Source organism: Oryctolagus cuniculus, chromosome 11, assembly GCF_051225735.1.
Source record: "Oryctolagus cuniculus isolate XC-2025 breed Fujian yellow rabbit chromosome 11, ASM5122573v1, whole genome shotgun sequence".
NCBI classification, from domain to species: domain Eukaryota; kingdom Metazoa; phylum Chordata; class Mammalia; order Lagomorpha; family Leporidae; genus Oryctolagus; species Oryctolagus cuniculus.
Window position 1 is genome coordinate 91,166,794 of NC_142877.1, and position 15,914 is coordinate 91,182,707.

The 15,914-nt window shown below is 38.1% G+C and overlaps 1 protein-coding gene across 1 annotated transcript in view; it reads right to left on the bottom strand.

Annotated features, from left to right (window-relative positions):
• The window catches only part of KITLG (KIT ligand), a gene marked incomplete at its 5' end in the record, with an annotated part of 37,567 nt that overhangs the window by 9,803 nt on the left and 11,850 nt on the right, over positions 1-15,914 (bottom strand). The window contains 4 exon segments of the mRNA NM_001082223.1: positions 512-595; positions 1,309-1,465; positions 4,309-4,479; positions 14,785-14,847. Of these exon segments, the coding sequence (NP_001075692.1) occupies positions 512-595; positions 1,309-1,465; positions 4,309-4,479; positions 14,785-14,847 (475 nt within the window).

The window sequence follows — 15,914 nt, forward strand, 5'->3', positions numbered from 1 at the left end:
GGACAGAAACTTCAGGGAAAGAAGTATATTCTCTTCCAACATGCAATTTTATAGAAAGGTAACAAAGACATACAATTTCCAAAACACAAGAGCAGTAAGTACTGAGATAGAAACACACCCTTGGAAATATACCCACTGAGCAATTTTACCTTCAACTTAAGAATTCCATTTTTGTCAAATACATTTTACAAAATACAATTTAGCACAAATATAATTTACAAGTCTACAAAGATAAAAGTCTAAAACACACTTCCAAGCTTAATTTCATGCCTTATTTAAAATAATCTTAGCAGAAAATGTATTGGCCCAATTCTGCAAATAAATCTCAAGCTCTAGGGAAACCCAGTTCTACAAAACTAATATTTAATTCTCAGGAAGACCATGAAAGGAAGAACAGCAACAGAACAGTATGAACAGTAGTAATTGTAGAAACTTCCTTCAAAGCACATGCAATACTCCTATGGGTGCTAAGTGGAGCCGTGCATGCATTAAATCAGATAGGAGTACTTACTATTACTGCTACTGCTGTCATTCCTAAGGGAGCTGGCTGCAACAGGGGGTAACATAAATGGTTTTGTGACACTGACTCTGGAATCTAAATAGAAAGCAATAATGCGTCAGTGTTATGTGATTTTATATGAATTACAGTGTCCCCAAAAGGTGAAGACAACACGAGCGTACAGGCCAGGTCCACTTCCCAAATCGAGATGATTCAGACCCCATTTATTTCACACTGAGTCCTGCTGCTCTATTTCATGAAGAAGTTCACTACATTTGCCCCACAGGTCAGAAATCCATGGCCTACATATGGTAATAAATATGAATAATGACCAGTTGTTGGCCACTTGTCATTTAAAAAGGAAAGCAGTGAAATTCAAGTTTGTGCTATTGGGACCCAGTGTGGGGCTGCGGGTTGTCACCACAGAGTAACAGGTGAGGAGCAGAATTCATGATTCAATTAGGACCTTACGGAAAATGTTTGAGAAATAAACATTAAGACTGAAGGTAAAGAACAATATAATTGTATATGACTAACAAATACCAGAAAAAGAATGAGTACCTGTCTCACGTATTGCTTATTCACACACGGTTCTTTAAATTGAAAATTATGAGTACTGTTTTGGCTTAGAAACCAAGATATATATAATCATTAGTTTCTGTGCCACTGATAGTTGCTTTTTTATTGGACATACACACATGCACCTTTTATGGCTACACGTACAGTTTAGTCAAAGGTGGGTTCTGCTCTACACATGTAAGAGTCAAGACTGATATTTACATTTAAACTGGAAATGCTATATGTCTTACCTTTCTCAGGACTTAACGTTGAAGGAAGCACACAATCACTAGTTTCAGATACCACCACAAAGTCCTTGAAGGCATCGATGGATCTATTAAAAATTCTAAAGAATTGTTCAGGAGTAAAGGGTCTGGGTTCCGGCCTCTTGGAGGATGCTTTTACATTCTAGAAAGGGGGAAAAAAGTGGACTTTTATTTTTAAAATAGTCTGTAGATTTTACTGATGCCAAAATCGTGCAAGATAAATGTCCTTTAAAGATTCTTAAGACTAACACTTTTAGATAGCTGTTTTGACGCGCACAATTCAAAGCAGTAACGAAGGATAGTGACCCCATCAGGTCAAGGTGGCGCTCAACTCGTGACCCAAGCCACAGTGGGAAAAGAGGGTGCAGTGAACACAACCCATCACAATAGAATGGTCCTGACGACAAGTACAGGACAGGTAGGTAGGTGCTGAGCCTAGCAGTTAAGAGGGCAGTTGATACCTGTGTCCCTGATGGAAGGAGCTGGGTTTGATAACCAGCTGTGGTTCCTCATTCCACCTTCCAGGAGAGCCACACCCAGGGAGACAGCAGGTGAGGCCTCAAGTAGTCAGTTCCCAGCCACCCCCTGACTCTGATCTTGGCTCAACCTCCATCATTGCAAGCAATTGAGAGATTGAACCAGTGATTAGGAGTTCTACCTGTGTCTCTATCCCATGAGTCAAAACCAAACCAAAAGTTAATAGAGGACTTTTCTCTTTAGAGATACTCATTGAAAACATTAGTGTTGGGGCAGGCATTTAGTATAAGACACTGCTTGAGACGCTAACGTACCACATCGGAATGCTAGGGTTCCATTCCCGGCTCCACTCTTGATTCCTGAATCCTGCTAATGTGTACCCTGGTGGGCAGCAGGTGATGGCCCATGTACTTGGATCCCTACCATTCATGTTGTAGACTCAACTGAGCTCTGGGCTCCTGGCTTTGGCCTGGCCTAGCCCTGGCTATTGCAAGCATTTAGGGAGTGAACCAGCAGGTGGGAGTGAGAAAGCTATCTCTGTCTCTTCCTCTCTCTGTCTCTTAAGTAAATACATTTTTTAAATTAATGTTGATGTTAAAAATACCTGACCAGAGCAAATACTTCAATATCTAAAAAATTTAAGTCTAATGATATTAAATATAGGCAAAGGCATGGAGTGAAGAGAATCTTATACACTGCGGGTATAATGTAGACTGGTAAATTTGATATTATCTAGTGAAGTAGGGTAGGTGTCTATCCTGTAATCCATGAAAGCTACTCCTAGGCAAATAGGTTAGTGAAACTCTTGCACATATGTACCATAAAGCATGTCAGAAACTTCTCAGCAGCAATGTCTGTAACCTTTATGTCAGTCAGTGGGATAGAGGCTTAATAAATAATGGTTTGTTGAATCAATGGAACACTCTATAAAGAGTAAAAAATTAACTACAGGTGCAGCAGCAAAGTGGTTACATCCTATAAACATAATGCTGAGTGAAAGAAGCAAGTCACAAAAGAATACAACAGTATGCTTAGTTTATATAAAATTCAAAACAGCAAATCAAACCTATATTTTAGGAAGATATAAATGGGTGATTATACTTACAAGCAGGACAATAATAAACACCTACAAATCACTTACTGTGTACTATTCTAAGTATTATATATACATTAACTCATTCTCCAAAACTACTGAGAATACCATCTGCAGTCTCCTGGGTTCCAGCCCAAAGCAACACAATTTGTAAATGTGCCTTCTTTACACTGCTTCTCCAAGAACTGCCACTCACCAAACACCTAATTAATTGTTAAAGTCCCATGCATCTGTTATTTCCTTCATGACATCTTGTATTTTAGGCCCTTCTTTCTGTCACCTCTTATGAATGCCATCAGCACACTTTCTGTAGTAGTCATATAATGTATGGTAGAGATGTTAATGTTGAGAGATCATTAATTCTAAGATCAATACACTCTGGCTTCAGAAATTACAAAGGCCATCAGCAGAAACAGTAAAATGTAGTGATTAGGTGATTTGTATGGTAAGACTTCTAAGATTGGCAAGTACAATGGGACTGACACTGTCGTTGGTTCTTAAAGAGTAGCTGGGACTCTGATGAGAGAGGGGAGAAAGTATTTAAATATTCAGGTAGAAAAAGCACATTAGTGATAGAGCCGGAATCTGAACTCCAAGATCTCATTCTTAATTTTTGGAGTATACAGTAAATTGAAGCCAAAGACTCTCATGCCCATATCCCGACATTGGAGATGACCAATTATCCAATGACTTTGAGGAGCCCTGCTTTGTTGAGAGCTAGGGAGTTATTACAGTAAGGGTCAGAGGGGGACTATCAGTGTTCACTATGGACAATTTTCCATTTAGATGAACATCTGTAACTTAGTAGGAAGGTTGTGAGAACTTCATTCTCTTATACTATTTTTTCATATAAGATGAAAGTAGGACTGCTTTTACAGTGTAGTGAAAAGAATTTTTTTTATATGAGATGACAATATTTAACTCTGAATATACATTTTAGCATTGTAGTATACCTCCTTGTTTTCTATGCTCATCTTCAAAAGATTTTTTAGGGGTGGGTCTTGTGGCACAGCTGTTAAGCTACTGCTTATGACATCTACATCCCATATTGGAGCACTTTGGTTCAACTCTTGTCCGATTCCGATCCAGCTTCCTGCTAATGTGCGCTTTCAGAGGCAGGAGGTGATGGGTCAAGGTGATAGGAAACTTGGATGGAATTCCTCGCACCAGGCTTCAGCCTGGCCCAGCTCTGGCTGTTTTAGGCATTTGGGTAATGAACCAGTAGATGGAAGATTTCTCTCTCTCTGCCGCTTTACATTTCCATTAAATAAATAAAACTTTTAAGAAAGAGTTTCAAGTTCAAGGTTCCTGAATTCTAAACAACACAAATTGAAATGCTCCACGCTCCCCCCCACCCACTAATTGGCATAGGTTTCAGAGAGGAGTAATAAACAGTCCCAGTGAACATCAGTTACCTTAGGTGAGTTTTCTTCCACACACTCCACAAGGTCATCCACTATTTTCCCAAGTTTGTCTATGATAGAATAATTACTCAAGCCTTCAGAAATATTTGAAAACTTATCCAGAAGATTAGTCAAGCTGACTGACAACTGTATCACCATCTCATGTATCCAACAATGACTTGGCTGCAGGAAATGGAAAGAAAGGAAACAAAGCCTCTGTTTTAGTAAGTGCAGTAAACTTAGAATACTCTTCAAAACCATCAATGTTTCAATTATTGACTGCCGGACAATGGGTTTTCTTAAAGCAGAACAGGTAAATTCTTGTGTTGTTTTTTTTTTTTTTTTTTTTAATTCAGGTCTAATACCCTGTTTCAAAATTTACAAATGCATAAAGACCAGAGAAAAATATTGATGATATTCTATTCTATGGAATAAAATTAAGCCAAGACAGAATCAATTTTTATCCCTGATAAAGTACAGATATTAATGGAAGTTAATGCTATTAATGAATATTTATTGTTTATACATTGTTTCTCAAAACAGCTTTAGATGCAGAGAGAATTGTAAAAAATTACTATGGGGAGAATCCAGCCTTCAGTTTTTTGAAAGAGTGGAATATAAAACAATTGATTGATAATAGCTACATTTCTAAGGTGCTTGATAGATTCCAAGACTTCTAAACAGATGAACTCTTGCAGGTATATACAAAACAACCCTGGTGGAAATTGGTCTAAGGGAGAAGTCCTTCTGCCTAGTGGCAGAACAAACTACATTATTTATGGGACCAAGAGTAAAACGAAAATGTATTCATTGTTCAAAACCTATTAAGAATTTAAAGATTGTGCGAGGACAGCATTAAAGCAAGCAAGGAGCCCAGCCCATGAAGCTTGTCTTGCCTATTAGAAGCTCAAGCTCTGGAATCAGGAACACCTGAGTGCAATTCTGGCTAAGACTCAAGGCATGCCACAAAAATTCTCTGAACCTCACTTTGCTTGTCTATGAAATGGGAATTATGAAATCTTCTATAAAGGGTAGTTGTAACTAGATAACGTAGATAATCAGAAACTAAGTTTCCTGAGGGCAGCATTTTTTAAAAGTCTTGTTCCCTGTGGTGATGAGTGGATGCACAAGTATATAAAAAAGATTAATGAATAAGAAAAAAAATTTTCATATTGAGGATTAGCATACTCTTTGAACCAAAAGTAAATAATTAAGCTTTGATGCCAAGAGGAAAAATCAAGGATATTGTGTAGGTATATTACATCAAGATGAAGCACATTTCCACCAAAACATTTTTCATTTTAAGATTCAAATGTAACAGTAATAATTATGTAATTTCTTCTATATAAATAACAATGGCATTTCTATTATAATAAAAATATTGAACTCAGAGTAACTGACGCTATGGAAAATGAATCAAGCCATCAACAAACTATTTACCAACAAAATCTCTGTGGGGAAAATGAATTACTTTTTATTCTAAATTATACAAGAGAGCCATTCTATATTAATTGTTTTCTATATTAATTTGACAGAACAGTTTTAGTTAATACGGTGAGAAAAGAAACTGGTTTATGTACAAGTATGCAAACCCCAATTACTGGAAGCATTAAATGTCATTCAAAACTTTTAGGATTGTTGGTTCTACTTTTGGATAAACTAGATAAACAAATCCCCAAATGGGAATTAGTTCAAGTGGCCTTCTCAACACATCATGATCAAGTTCTAAAGACTATGTATTTACAAAGTGTGTTCAGAATGGATTCTTTGTTTTGTTAAGTGAATACTTATCTCAAGCACATGTAAGTTCATACTTGCGTCATTAGTAGGTCTCTTTCAAAGCTGTCCATCTTTCCTTAGATAAGGGACTGTTCTGCAAGTTTCTATTTAGGCAGTGAAAATTCTTTTTAGATAGCCAGGCCTATCAGCAAAGACTGTTAGGCTATGGAACACAGCACATACTGTAAGTTCTCTTAGAAGAGTAGCTATGTGTTAGAATAGCCTTCACCAACTAGTTCTTTCAGTTGTAAGTGTACAGATTTTTCTGTGACAAATACCATTCTAGTATTAATCTTTTCAAACTCTTTCCAGCACTTTCTGAATATTGTTATACATCCTTCTCTGGGATCTTCTGATAAGAGCAAAATCAAATTTCCTTGTTGTGAATTAAGGCACTTCATTTTTGTGGTTGTTGCCTTAAATGAATGGGTTCCTTCCTTTTCTTCTCTTTCATGGTTAAAGTAGAAAATATTTATTTTTTATTTTAATTTTAATTAAAGATTTATTTATTTATTTATGTGAAAGGTGGAAATATAGAGAAGGAGAGGCAGAGGCAGAGAGAGAGAAGTCTTCCATCCACTGGTTCATTCCTCAAATGGCTGGAGTTGGGCCAGTCTGAAGCCAGGAGCCAGAAGCTTCCTCTGGGCCTCTCACTTAGGAATAGGGGCCCAAGGACTTTGGCCATCTTCTGCTGCTTTGCCAGGTGCATTCACAGGGAGGTGGATTGGAAGTCTAGCATCCCAGTCTTGAACCGGTGTGCATATGGGATGCCAGCACTGCAGGCAGGGCTGAACCCAGTGTGCCACAGTGCTGGCCCCTATTGTTAATTTTTAAACTGGAAATTCTGTTTATCTCTATTTTCAACTGAACTTTGTTTACATGTTTTATTCTAGTTCCTATTTAGCTATAACCCATTCTCCCCATATTTTCACATATCTAGATCACCATTTTGAACAATGAACTTTTTCCAGTCCAATTTTCAACCCCAATTCTATAATTTCTTATAGCTGCCTTATGGAAACCCCCAAACCTAATTTTACCCTAATGTGTCCTTTTCAAGACATGAACAATTTGTAGAGAGTTGATAAGAACTTTTCAACTACACTGTTGAAAAACTATTTATTTGTATCTTCTAATTTACTTAACTGTATTTATTAGCTTTTTATGATTCCTAGATTTATTAAAGATAAAACAGTAGCAAGCAAATAATATTAAATGTCAGCCTGTTTTGACCAGCCTTGACTTGACTAGAATATCAAGCACTTTCATATATAGTTTTTAAAATGAAATATTAGGGCTGGGGTCGTGACATAACAGGTTAAGCTGTTGTCCGGGAAACCAGCATCTCACATAGGAGCATAGTTCTAGTTGCAACTGCTCTGCTTCTGATCCATCTCCATGCTAATGCTCCTGGGAAGGCAGCAGAAGGTGGTCCAAGTGCTTGGGCCTCTGCCACTCATATGGGAGACCAGCATGGAGTTACTGACACCTGGCTTAAGCCTGGTCCAGCCCTAGCCGTTGTGGCCATTTGGAGGGTGAACCACCAGATGGAAGATCTCTTTCTCTCCCTCACTGTTACTCTGCCTTTAAATAAAATAAATATTAAAAAAATAAGAAATTAAACATTGTCACTGATTTCCAAAGAGAACAAAACACAATGAACTAAGTAATTTGTTTATGAGATAACAGGCAGTCTCTCTCTGTTTTTCAATTCTTCTAAGATTATGATTATGAAACAGATGATAAAAGACTGTCAATTTCACAAATGTACTTTGTTCTTTGCCCTAATAAATAGCATTATCAGGGTTTCTTATCTTTCAGAGACCATTTTAAACTTAAATAAATTTAAATGAATATTCATAACATTCATTAGAACTTAAGATGCAGTGTTCTCTTTTTCACTGGAAGATGTGAAGGGGGAGAGTTGACAGTCACACAGGATGTCAAAGAGCTGACAAAAAGAATAGTTTTCAGATTCCTGAAGTGCATGCAATTTGATGTTGTATTCACCCATGTGCCCATAGTTTCCAGAAGAAAAAATAGAGACCGAACTTTGAATGGAAAGTTTGTCTAGATTTTTCTTTGACTCCATACTCCATATGTTTCTAGCTGCTTTATTGGTAGTTCCCGTCTCACATTTTCTGAATTAGCTAATTAGTTAGCTTCTGGGTTAGATAGAACCCAACTCTACCCAGGACTACTGAAATGACATATGCTTTTTATTCCTATATATTTAACACACATTATCCTAACTAATTCAATGATATTGAGCCAATATCCTTAGCCTATTGTCATGCCACTCCCACTGATGATTTAGGGCTTTTAAATTACCATGAGTACCAACTCCACTATTTCACTAAATAAAAGATAAAATGAACAATAAATAGAATGAAAAGTTTTCTAAACACAACTAAACTGTGACTGCTTCCAAAGATCAACAGTGAAAATTCCCATGTAAATTCTAAAACCAAACACATGTTTTTAAAGATGATATATAAATTCTATAAGATGTCCAATACAGCACTTCTGTAGTCTCAGAGCTGGTAAATGTGAGACTCTTCCTGAAATAAACAGGGTGCTTTAAAAACACCCTGGGGACTTGCTAATCTGCCATGTTTCCTCCTCTCCATTCCCCGCCTCATTCAGTAAATTTTTAGTTAAGAGAAGTTTAGCATGGATTTTTAGTTGAAAGAAGTTGACACATCATCCTGCATCAGTATCAGATACAGAGGGTCCCTAAAGGCAGTCACTGTAAGATTTATGGAATTAGGGGTGGACATGGTGGTGCAGCAAGTTAAGCTGCCACCTGCAACACTTACTTCCATACGGAAGTGCCTGGGATATAGTCTCATCTCTGCCTCCAGTCCAGCTTCTTGCCAATGCACACCCTGGGGAGCAGCATGTGATAGCTTAGGTTCCCACAACCGACATAGGGAACCCAGGTAGAATTCATGGTTACTGGCTTCAGCCTGGCCCAGCCCCAGCTGTTGTGGGCATCTGGGGAGTAAACCAGCAATGGAAGATCTTTCTCTCTCCCCTTCTTTGTTTGTCACTCTGCATTTCAAATAAATGAATTAAACTAAAAAAAAATATTTTTTATAAAATTAGAAGCTGAAAGTCAGCAAAACATACTATAGCATCTCATCATGAATGTACTTTAGGCTACTTTTTTATTTGGTAGCTATTCTTACAGAGAATATCTATGCAATTTCTCATTGGGTCAAGAGTTGGCTTCTCTCTGGTGAGAGTTCTCTTCACAGGAACTGAGGTGAAATATCAGAGATTCCAATGGAGAAAAGCCCTGCTTGGTAAACTAGGAAAGCTCTGAGGAATATTCACAAGTATTCACCCAGCCTTCTTATTCAACTAAACACTTTGTTTTGTTTTCTATATCAAATATGTTTGCAAGAACCAGAGATGCAAATGCCCAATGCACAAAACATTTCTATTGTCTGGTGCTTTCAGCATCTCCTTTGAGGCTAAGCCATCAACATAACATAGAACTGTGTCATGTCATTAGAATCATAGGATCTTAGATACAGAAAGAATACTGAAGACCGTGTGGTCCCACAATTTCCTAAGTGGGAAAACCAAGTCCTAGGTGAAGGTTGCACAACAAGGTTAAACAGAAACATGAGGAACCAAGAGTCTCAGTCACTCATCTGGTTTTTTTATCAGCAAGGATAGTCAAGGCATGTGTGACCAGCCTTTTTTTCTGCTGGATTCACTATGACTCATGGGATCTTACATCTGGACCACAGATAGTGGTTGTTGGGGGCTCAATTAAGAAATCCCTTAGGAATGGAAATGAATGACTCTGTTTCATTTCAATGCAGCTAGAGTCATCCAAATGAAAAAGAATTTCTCTGAGTAATCCTGACAATGAAACAGTAAAGCCAACAGACATTGTTGGACTTTCCTTGTTATCCTCTTGGTGTTTAACTTATGGCTACACAGGTGACACTCTCCTGCCACTCCCAAACATTCAGTGAGCAAATTTAAAACATCCCTATAACAGCACCTTGCAAACTACTGTGTGTTCACATTGCCTGGGTAAGCATTTTCAACATCTTCTTTTTGGATGAACTGTACTTGTATGATTTATTTTAGTCCTTTTCATAACAACTAACCGTGGTCCTCAGAGTTCACTTTGGTCATCTAACTTTGCACTTTTTTGTTTGAATTGAAGTGATGAAGAAACCTCAGTATGATTTGGTTGGTATTCAACTCAGGCATTGCAAATGCACGTGGTTTCCCAGGGAAGGCCCATGAATGGCTCCTGGGCACATCCACAATAGCGGTAAAAGAACATGGGGTGGTAAAGAACTGGAGGCCCAAGTTTTCGTCTCAGTTCTGTCAGTTCACTTTGCGATTGTTAGGCAAGTCATCTAATCTGTTCAGGGCTTCAGGTTCTCTATCTGTGAAGGGAAGGAGGCTGTTGAACCTGCGCTGGTTAACATCGGAAGTCATTATGGACCTATAGCTACTTATCTTTCAGATGTGTCTAGTGTGGCTAAGCAGATAACCTCTGACCTGACTTTTAAGTATTTCTGGATACATACCTAAATATAGATATCTGAATATACATTTTCCATGGTAAATTCCATGAACATCTAAATGTGGAATACGTATTTCTGATGAAAATGCAGTGTCTGAACTGGAGCGTGTTGCAGGTGTAAAATGCACAGCAGACTCCTATAATTTTTATATTGATTGTCAGGTGGAATAATTTCACTGCGATAAGACAAAGAAAGGTGGAGAAAGTCTTAGGGAAACTATTGAGACCTGGTGTATTAGTTTCCTATTGCTTCTATAGCAAATGGCCACAAAGTTGGTGGCTCAAAACAATACAAATTTATTATTTTATAATTATTGAAGTCAGAAGTCCAAAATAGGTCTTACTAATAAGTCAATGTGTTCATTGGGGATATATTTCTTCTGAAGGCTCCAAAGGAGAATCTTCTTTGCCGGCAGCCTGTGATCTATGGTTTGTGGGCCCCTCCATCTTTAAATCCCACATGTAACATTTTCAAATCTCCACTCTGGCTTTGATATCCTGTCTCTCTTTTATAAGGATTCAAGTAGATTTGACTGGGCCCACCTGGATAATGGATCCAGCATAATCTTCCCACCTCAAAATTCTTGGTTACACCTGCAAAATCCCTTTCGTCATGTAAAATAAATATTCACAGGACAGGATATCTTTAGGGGGTCATTATTCAGGTGATATCAAAATGAAAATTGTGGGGTTGGTGTTGTTGAAGCCAGAAGAGGAGTAACACAGTAGGTGGAAGATCTCTCTCTCTCTCTCTCTCATTAGTGTGCCTTTCAAATAAATAAATAAATCCTTACAAAATGTACAAAACTGAAATATGGTCAACAGATTAAAGTTTTAAATTATTGTTGAATTTATTGAAACTGCCAATATACTATGGTTAGGCAAGATTAAAGAATTATCCTTTACTTAGGAAGTACACACTGAAGTATTTAGAAGTAAATGGTCATGATGTATATAAGTTACTCAAGAAGCTCAGAAAATTAACTAAACACCTATGCATGTAACAAAAGAAAGCGACTGATAAAGCAAATGATTAGGCCACATATTAAAAATATAAGAATCTGGATTAGAGGATATATATGCGTGTTCTTTGCATATTGCTGCAACTTTTCTGTAAATTTGAAGTTATCACCAAATAAAAACTTAAAAGAAAATTGATGAGTATAGAATTTACTTCAAGTAAAAGGCAACAAATAAGTTTTTACTCCAATAAGCAACTTCAAGTTTATAGCACAAATTCAGCAACTCTGCTTGTTCTTTCTACAATAACGTGACTAGGGATGGAAAGGAGCAGTAATGTTTAGGTATTTTTTAAGACTCCTAACATCTGATGATATTATAGTTGTAAAGAGTTTAAAATAGGATTGGTGATTATCGTTGGATTTAAATGCTAACTGGTGGATCATACCCTGCTATTTGTGACTGAGAATCTGCTAGGTAATTTTGTAAGAAGGCCCTTAGAAAGGTAGACACCCCTTTTCAGCAGTGTGTAGTTGATTTCTAAAATACAGGCAAAAAAATAAACCGTATTCTGTTCTAGAACTCACTTCTGCCCAGTGCCTCAGGCAGAACTGTATTGCTTTGGCCCCAGGGAATCTTTCTGGCACCCATTCACCCTCCACCCTCTATTGTTTAAAGACAAAAGATAAGGCATCTGGAGCTCTGACCCCAGCACACAATCAGGCCTCTCTGCTCTTGGCAGGAACTAACATTTTAAAATGAAGGTAAGACCCCAATTTCTGCCCAAAGTTCCATGCTCTGGCTTGTTTTCCTTGCCAACCCTGGTGGCCACAAACGGTGCCTCCGCACTAGTTCCAGGATAGCGTGCCAAGACCAAGTAATAGCCGATTTTTTTCAATTACAGAAACAAGCACAAAATATGTGGCAATTCACTGGCTTTATTTGTCCAAGTCTGGCTTTGGTTATCACCAGCCAATACTGAACTCTATGATCAAGCACAATCTGTGATTATACAAGCACAAATGATCCAGTTAGTGATTTTCAGGGTAACACTTACTTTTCAAAGAGCAGCAGGATTTCTTCCAGTAAGTTTGGCAATCAGCATCCTAAAGGTTCTGCAGTCAGGAGTAGGGGTGGGTCTTTATGACCTAGCACTTCCCTTCCAACACTTTCCCTCACCAGTTAGCTCTCCACACTGTAAACCCAGGGTTAAGAGTCAGATAACCCGGGAGTTTCTTTTGAACACTCTCGCTTTTCAGTTGTATAACCTTGGGCAAAGTACGTCTAGCATTGTAAACCTTAGTGTGTCATTTGTAAAACAGGAATGCTGTTAGGAATGCTACCTTTGTCACAGGGTTTTTCTAAAGTGTCACCCAAAGGCCAGATAATATCCCCCCATTTAGTATTAAACTTTTTGAACAGAAGGCTCTTTCCTAATTGATGCATATTTTTTTTCTTAACAGCCCAGCAAAGTGCTGGCTCCATAGGTTTTCCTAGCCAAATAATTGCTGGCTGAGTGATCAAATGATTGGATTAATTAACCTTCAGGCTGCTATAATTTTATATTTCTATTCCCAGAGAACTCCCCCTAGCTCAATAGGATGAGCATTGACCTAGGCTTGTTGAAAACTGGTTCAACATGAAGATACATGTTCTAAGGAGTTCTAAGAACTGAGGGTAGTTCATGCTGAAATGCTAAGTAATGCAAAGAAACATTGACATTTTCTTGAAATTACAACTTTGTAGTCTTTGAAAGGCATCTTAAACACAAAAACACAGGACTGTGGTTAGATTGATATTCATTTTTTACTTATTGAGCCATAAAAGTTGCTCAAAATCTAGTACAAGGTACCATACGTAGAGGAAATGTGTAATAAGTATTTGGTAAATTATGGATAGGTTAGAATTGCAAGGAACAGAATAGCACAGATGGTTTTCAATTTACTCCAGGAAAAGGATTCAGTGGTGTAAGTAAATATACATAGAACAACATGTCGAAAGGATGAAAAATATAAGAAAGTTGTAAGTGTTATACATCAACATAAATGTTGATCAACATAATGTTTATTTAGGTATTTATTTTAAAGGCAGAGAGACAGACACACAGAGCTACCATCTTTTGATTCACTTTCCATATACCCACAACAGCTAGGGATGGGTTCAAGGAGAAACCAGGAGCGGGAACTCAATCTGGGGCTCCCCTGTGGGGGACAAGAACCCAGTGACTGGAGCCATCACTGCTGCCTCCCAAGGTCCGCATTAGCAGGAAGCTGGAATCTGGAGCACAGCAGGGGCTCAAACCCAGGCACTGAGGTGCCGGATGCATACATCTTAATAGCTGGCTAAATGCTTCACCCGACATAAAGTTTCTAAGCACGCGAGCTATCTTAATTATGAGTGCACACCCTGTAGTAAAAGCATAAAGAGTACACAGGGCTACTGTGCACTGTTGTGCTCTACATAGCTCCATAGGGTCTCCTAAAATATTAGAGTTCTCCTCATCACAAGCCCTGAAAACATGCACTGACATGGAAAATCCCACTTCAAATTCATTGTTACCACTAAGAAACAAAGTGGGGACTAATAAAGACAAAAGAGGCGCTAAAGAGGCTTTACTTAATATTTATAAGGTTTCATTAGTAAAAACATCTGTTTGAAGCAAATATTAGACAACCTGACAGTTCTGGGATATACAGCAATATCTTATTCTATGTCTGAAATATTTCTTAATGTATGAATTCAGATATTATATAATGAGAAAAGCAGTTAAAAAGTTTTGGTTTCGGTAAGAGAGTAGTATTTATAATTGCAATCACATAGTTTTATTGTAACATTCAAAGAGTCTATTAAGTATTTTGTGTTCTCAAATTAAATATATAAGAAAGAAATTTACTAAATCTTACTCTCGAGTATTTTCAGGGAGGATTCTCAAGGAAAAAGAGAGATCTGACTTGTTTCAAGGAAGATGATCTTATGTACTTCAAGAGCACAGTTGTAAGGTGCATTTGCTGAAACGTTTAGCGAGTACTTACAGAAAGAAAGTGATGCAAGCTAAACTCCAAAGATATCTTCTTCAAATAGTGACAATTAGCAAGCTCCTGAAAGGCAGGTTATTTCCTATCTCAGTACCAATGATCCCATCTCTTACGTCAGCTACTAAAATGAAAATCAGAAATGTATCATTTACATACCAAAATGTCCATCCCGGGGACATAGTTGAGGGTTATCATATAGTCTTTTGGAAGATTTGCCACCTACAAAAGTAGAGAAAAAAAGAAAAAAATTCCTTAAGAAAAATGATACTCATCAGTTAATCATATTATTTTTAGTTGTGTGGAGAAAAACAGATACAAACTTGTTAGATTTTCTTGTTAGCACTGGATAGAGATATATTCCATCCTCAATTTCCCTTTGTAATAAAACTAAATGATGATACAAATATTCCAGACTCCAAATTCATAAATGAGTAGCTAGATGTAACCCACTAAATTTTGAAACAAAATATGAATCTCAGTTTCTATCTCTGGTCCTAGAATTCCTCTCCAAGACTATTTTCTTTTCTTTTCTTTTTTTTTTTTTTTTACAGGCAGAGTGGACAGTGAGAGAGAGAGAGACAGAGAGGAAGGTCTTCCTTTGCCGTTGGTTCACCCTCCAATGGCCACCGCAGCCGGCGCACTGCAGCCGGTGCACCGCGCTGATCCGATGGCAGGAGCCAGGAGCCAGGTGCTTTTTCCTGGTCTCCCATGGGGTGCAGGGCCCAAGCACTTGGGCCATCCTCCACTGCACTCCCGGGCCACAGCAGAGAGCTGGCCTGGAAGAGGAGCAACCGGGACAGAATCCGGCGCCCTGACCGGGACTAGAACCCGGTGTGCCGGCGCCACAAGGCGGAGGATTAGCCTAGTGAGCCGCGGCGCCGGCCCTCCGGCTCACCAAGACTATTTTCTAACCTGCTCCTCCACAGGATTAGGAGTAAAGTATGCTTTTCTTGTCAGTGATTTTCAAAGGGTATACCTCAAAATTACATGTCAGAAACAATATGGAATCTGGCAGAAATGTGAATTCTCAGGCCATACCAGATACACTGAGTCTTACTTGTCAAGTCCTCTCAAGTTTGAGAATTGCTGATCTATGTGGATGCCCAACAAATTTGTAAAGCACAATATCATTTATAAGATGCAGGTGCTTTATCACTTAGATATTTTAGAAAGATTGGTTCAGCACCATAACTTAATCCACTTACCTTGGACTGAACATCTGAGATGCTTATCTAGCATCTACCTAGATTTGTCAATCTTATTTTACAGGCTTTAAAAAATGTCTA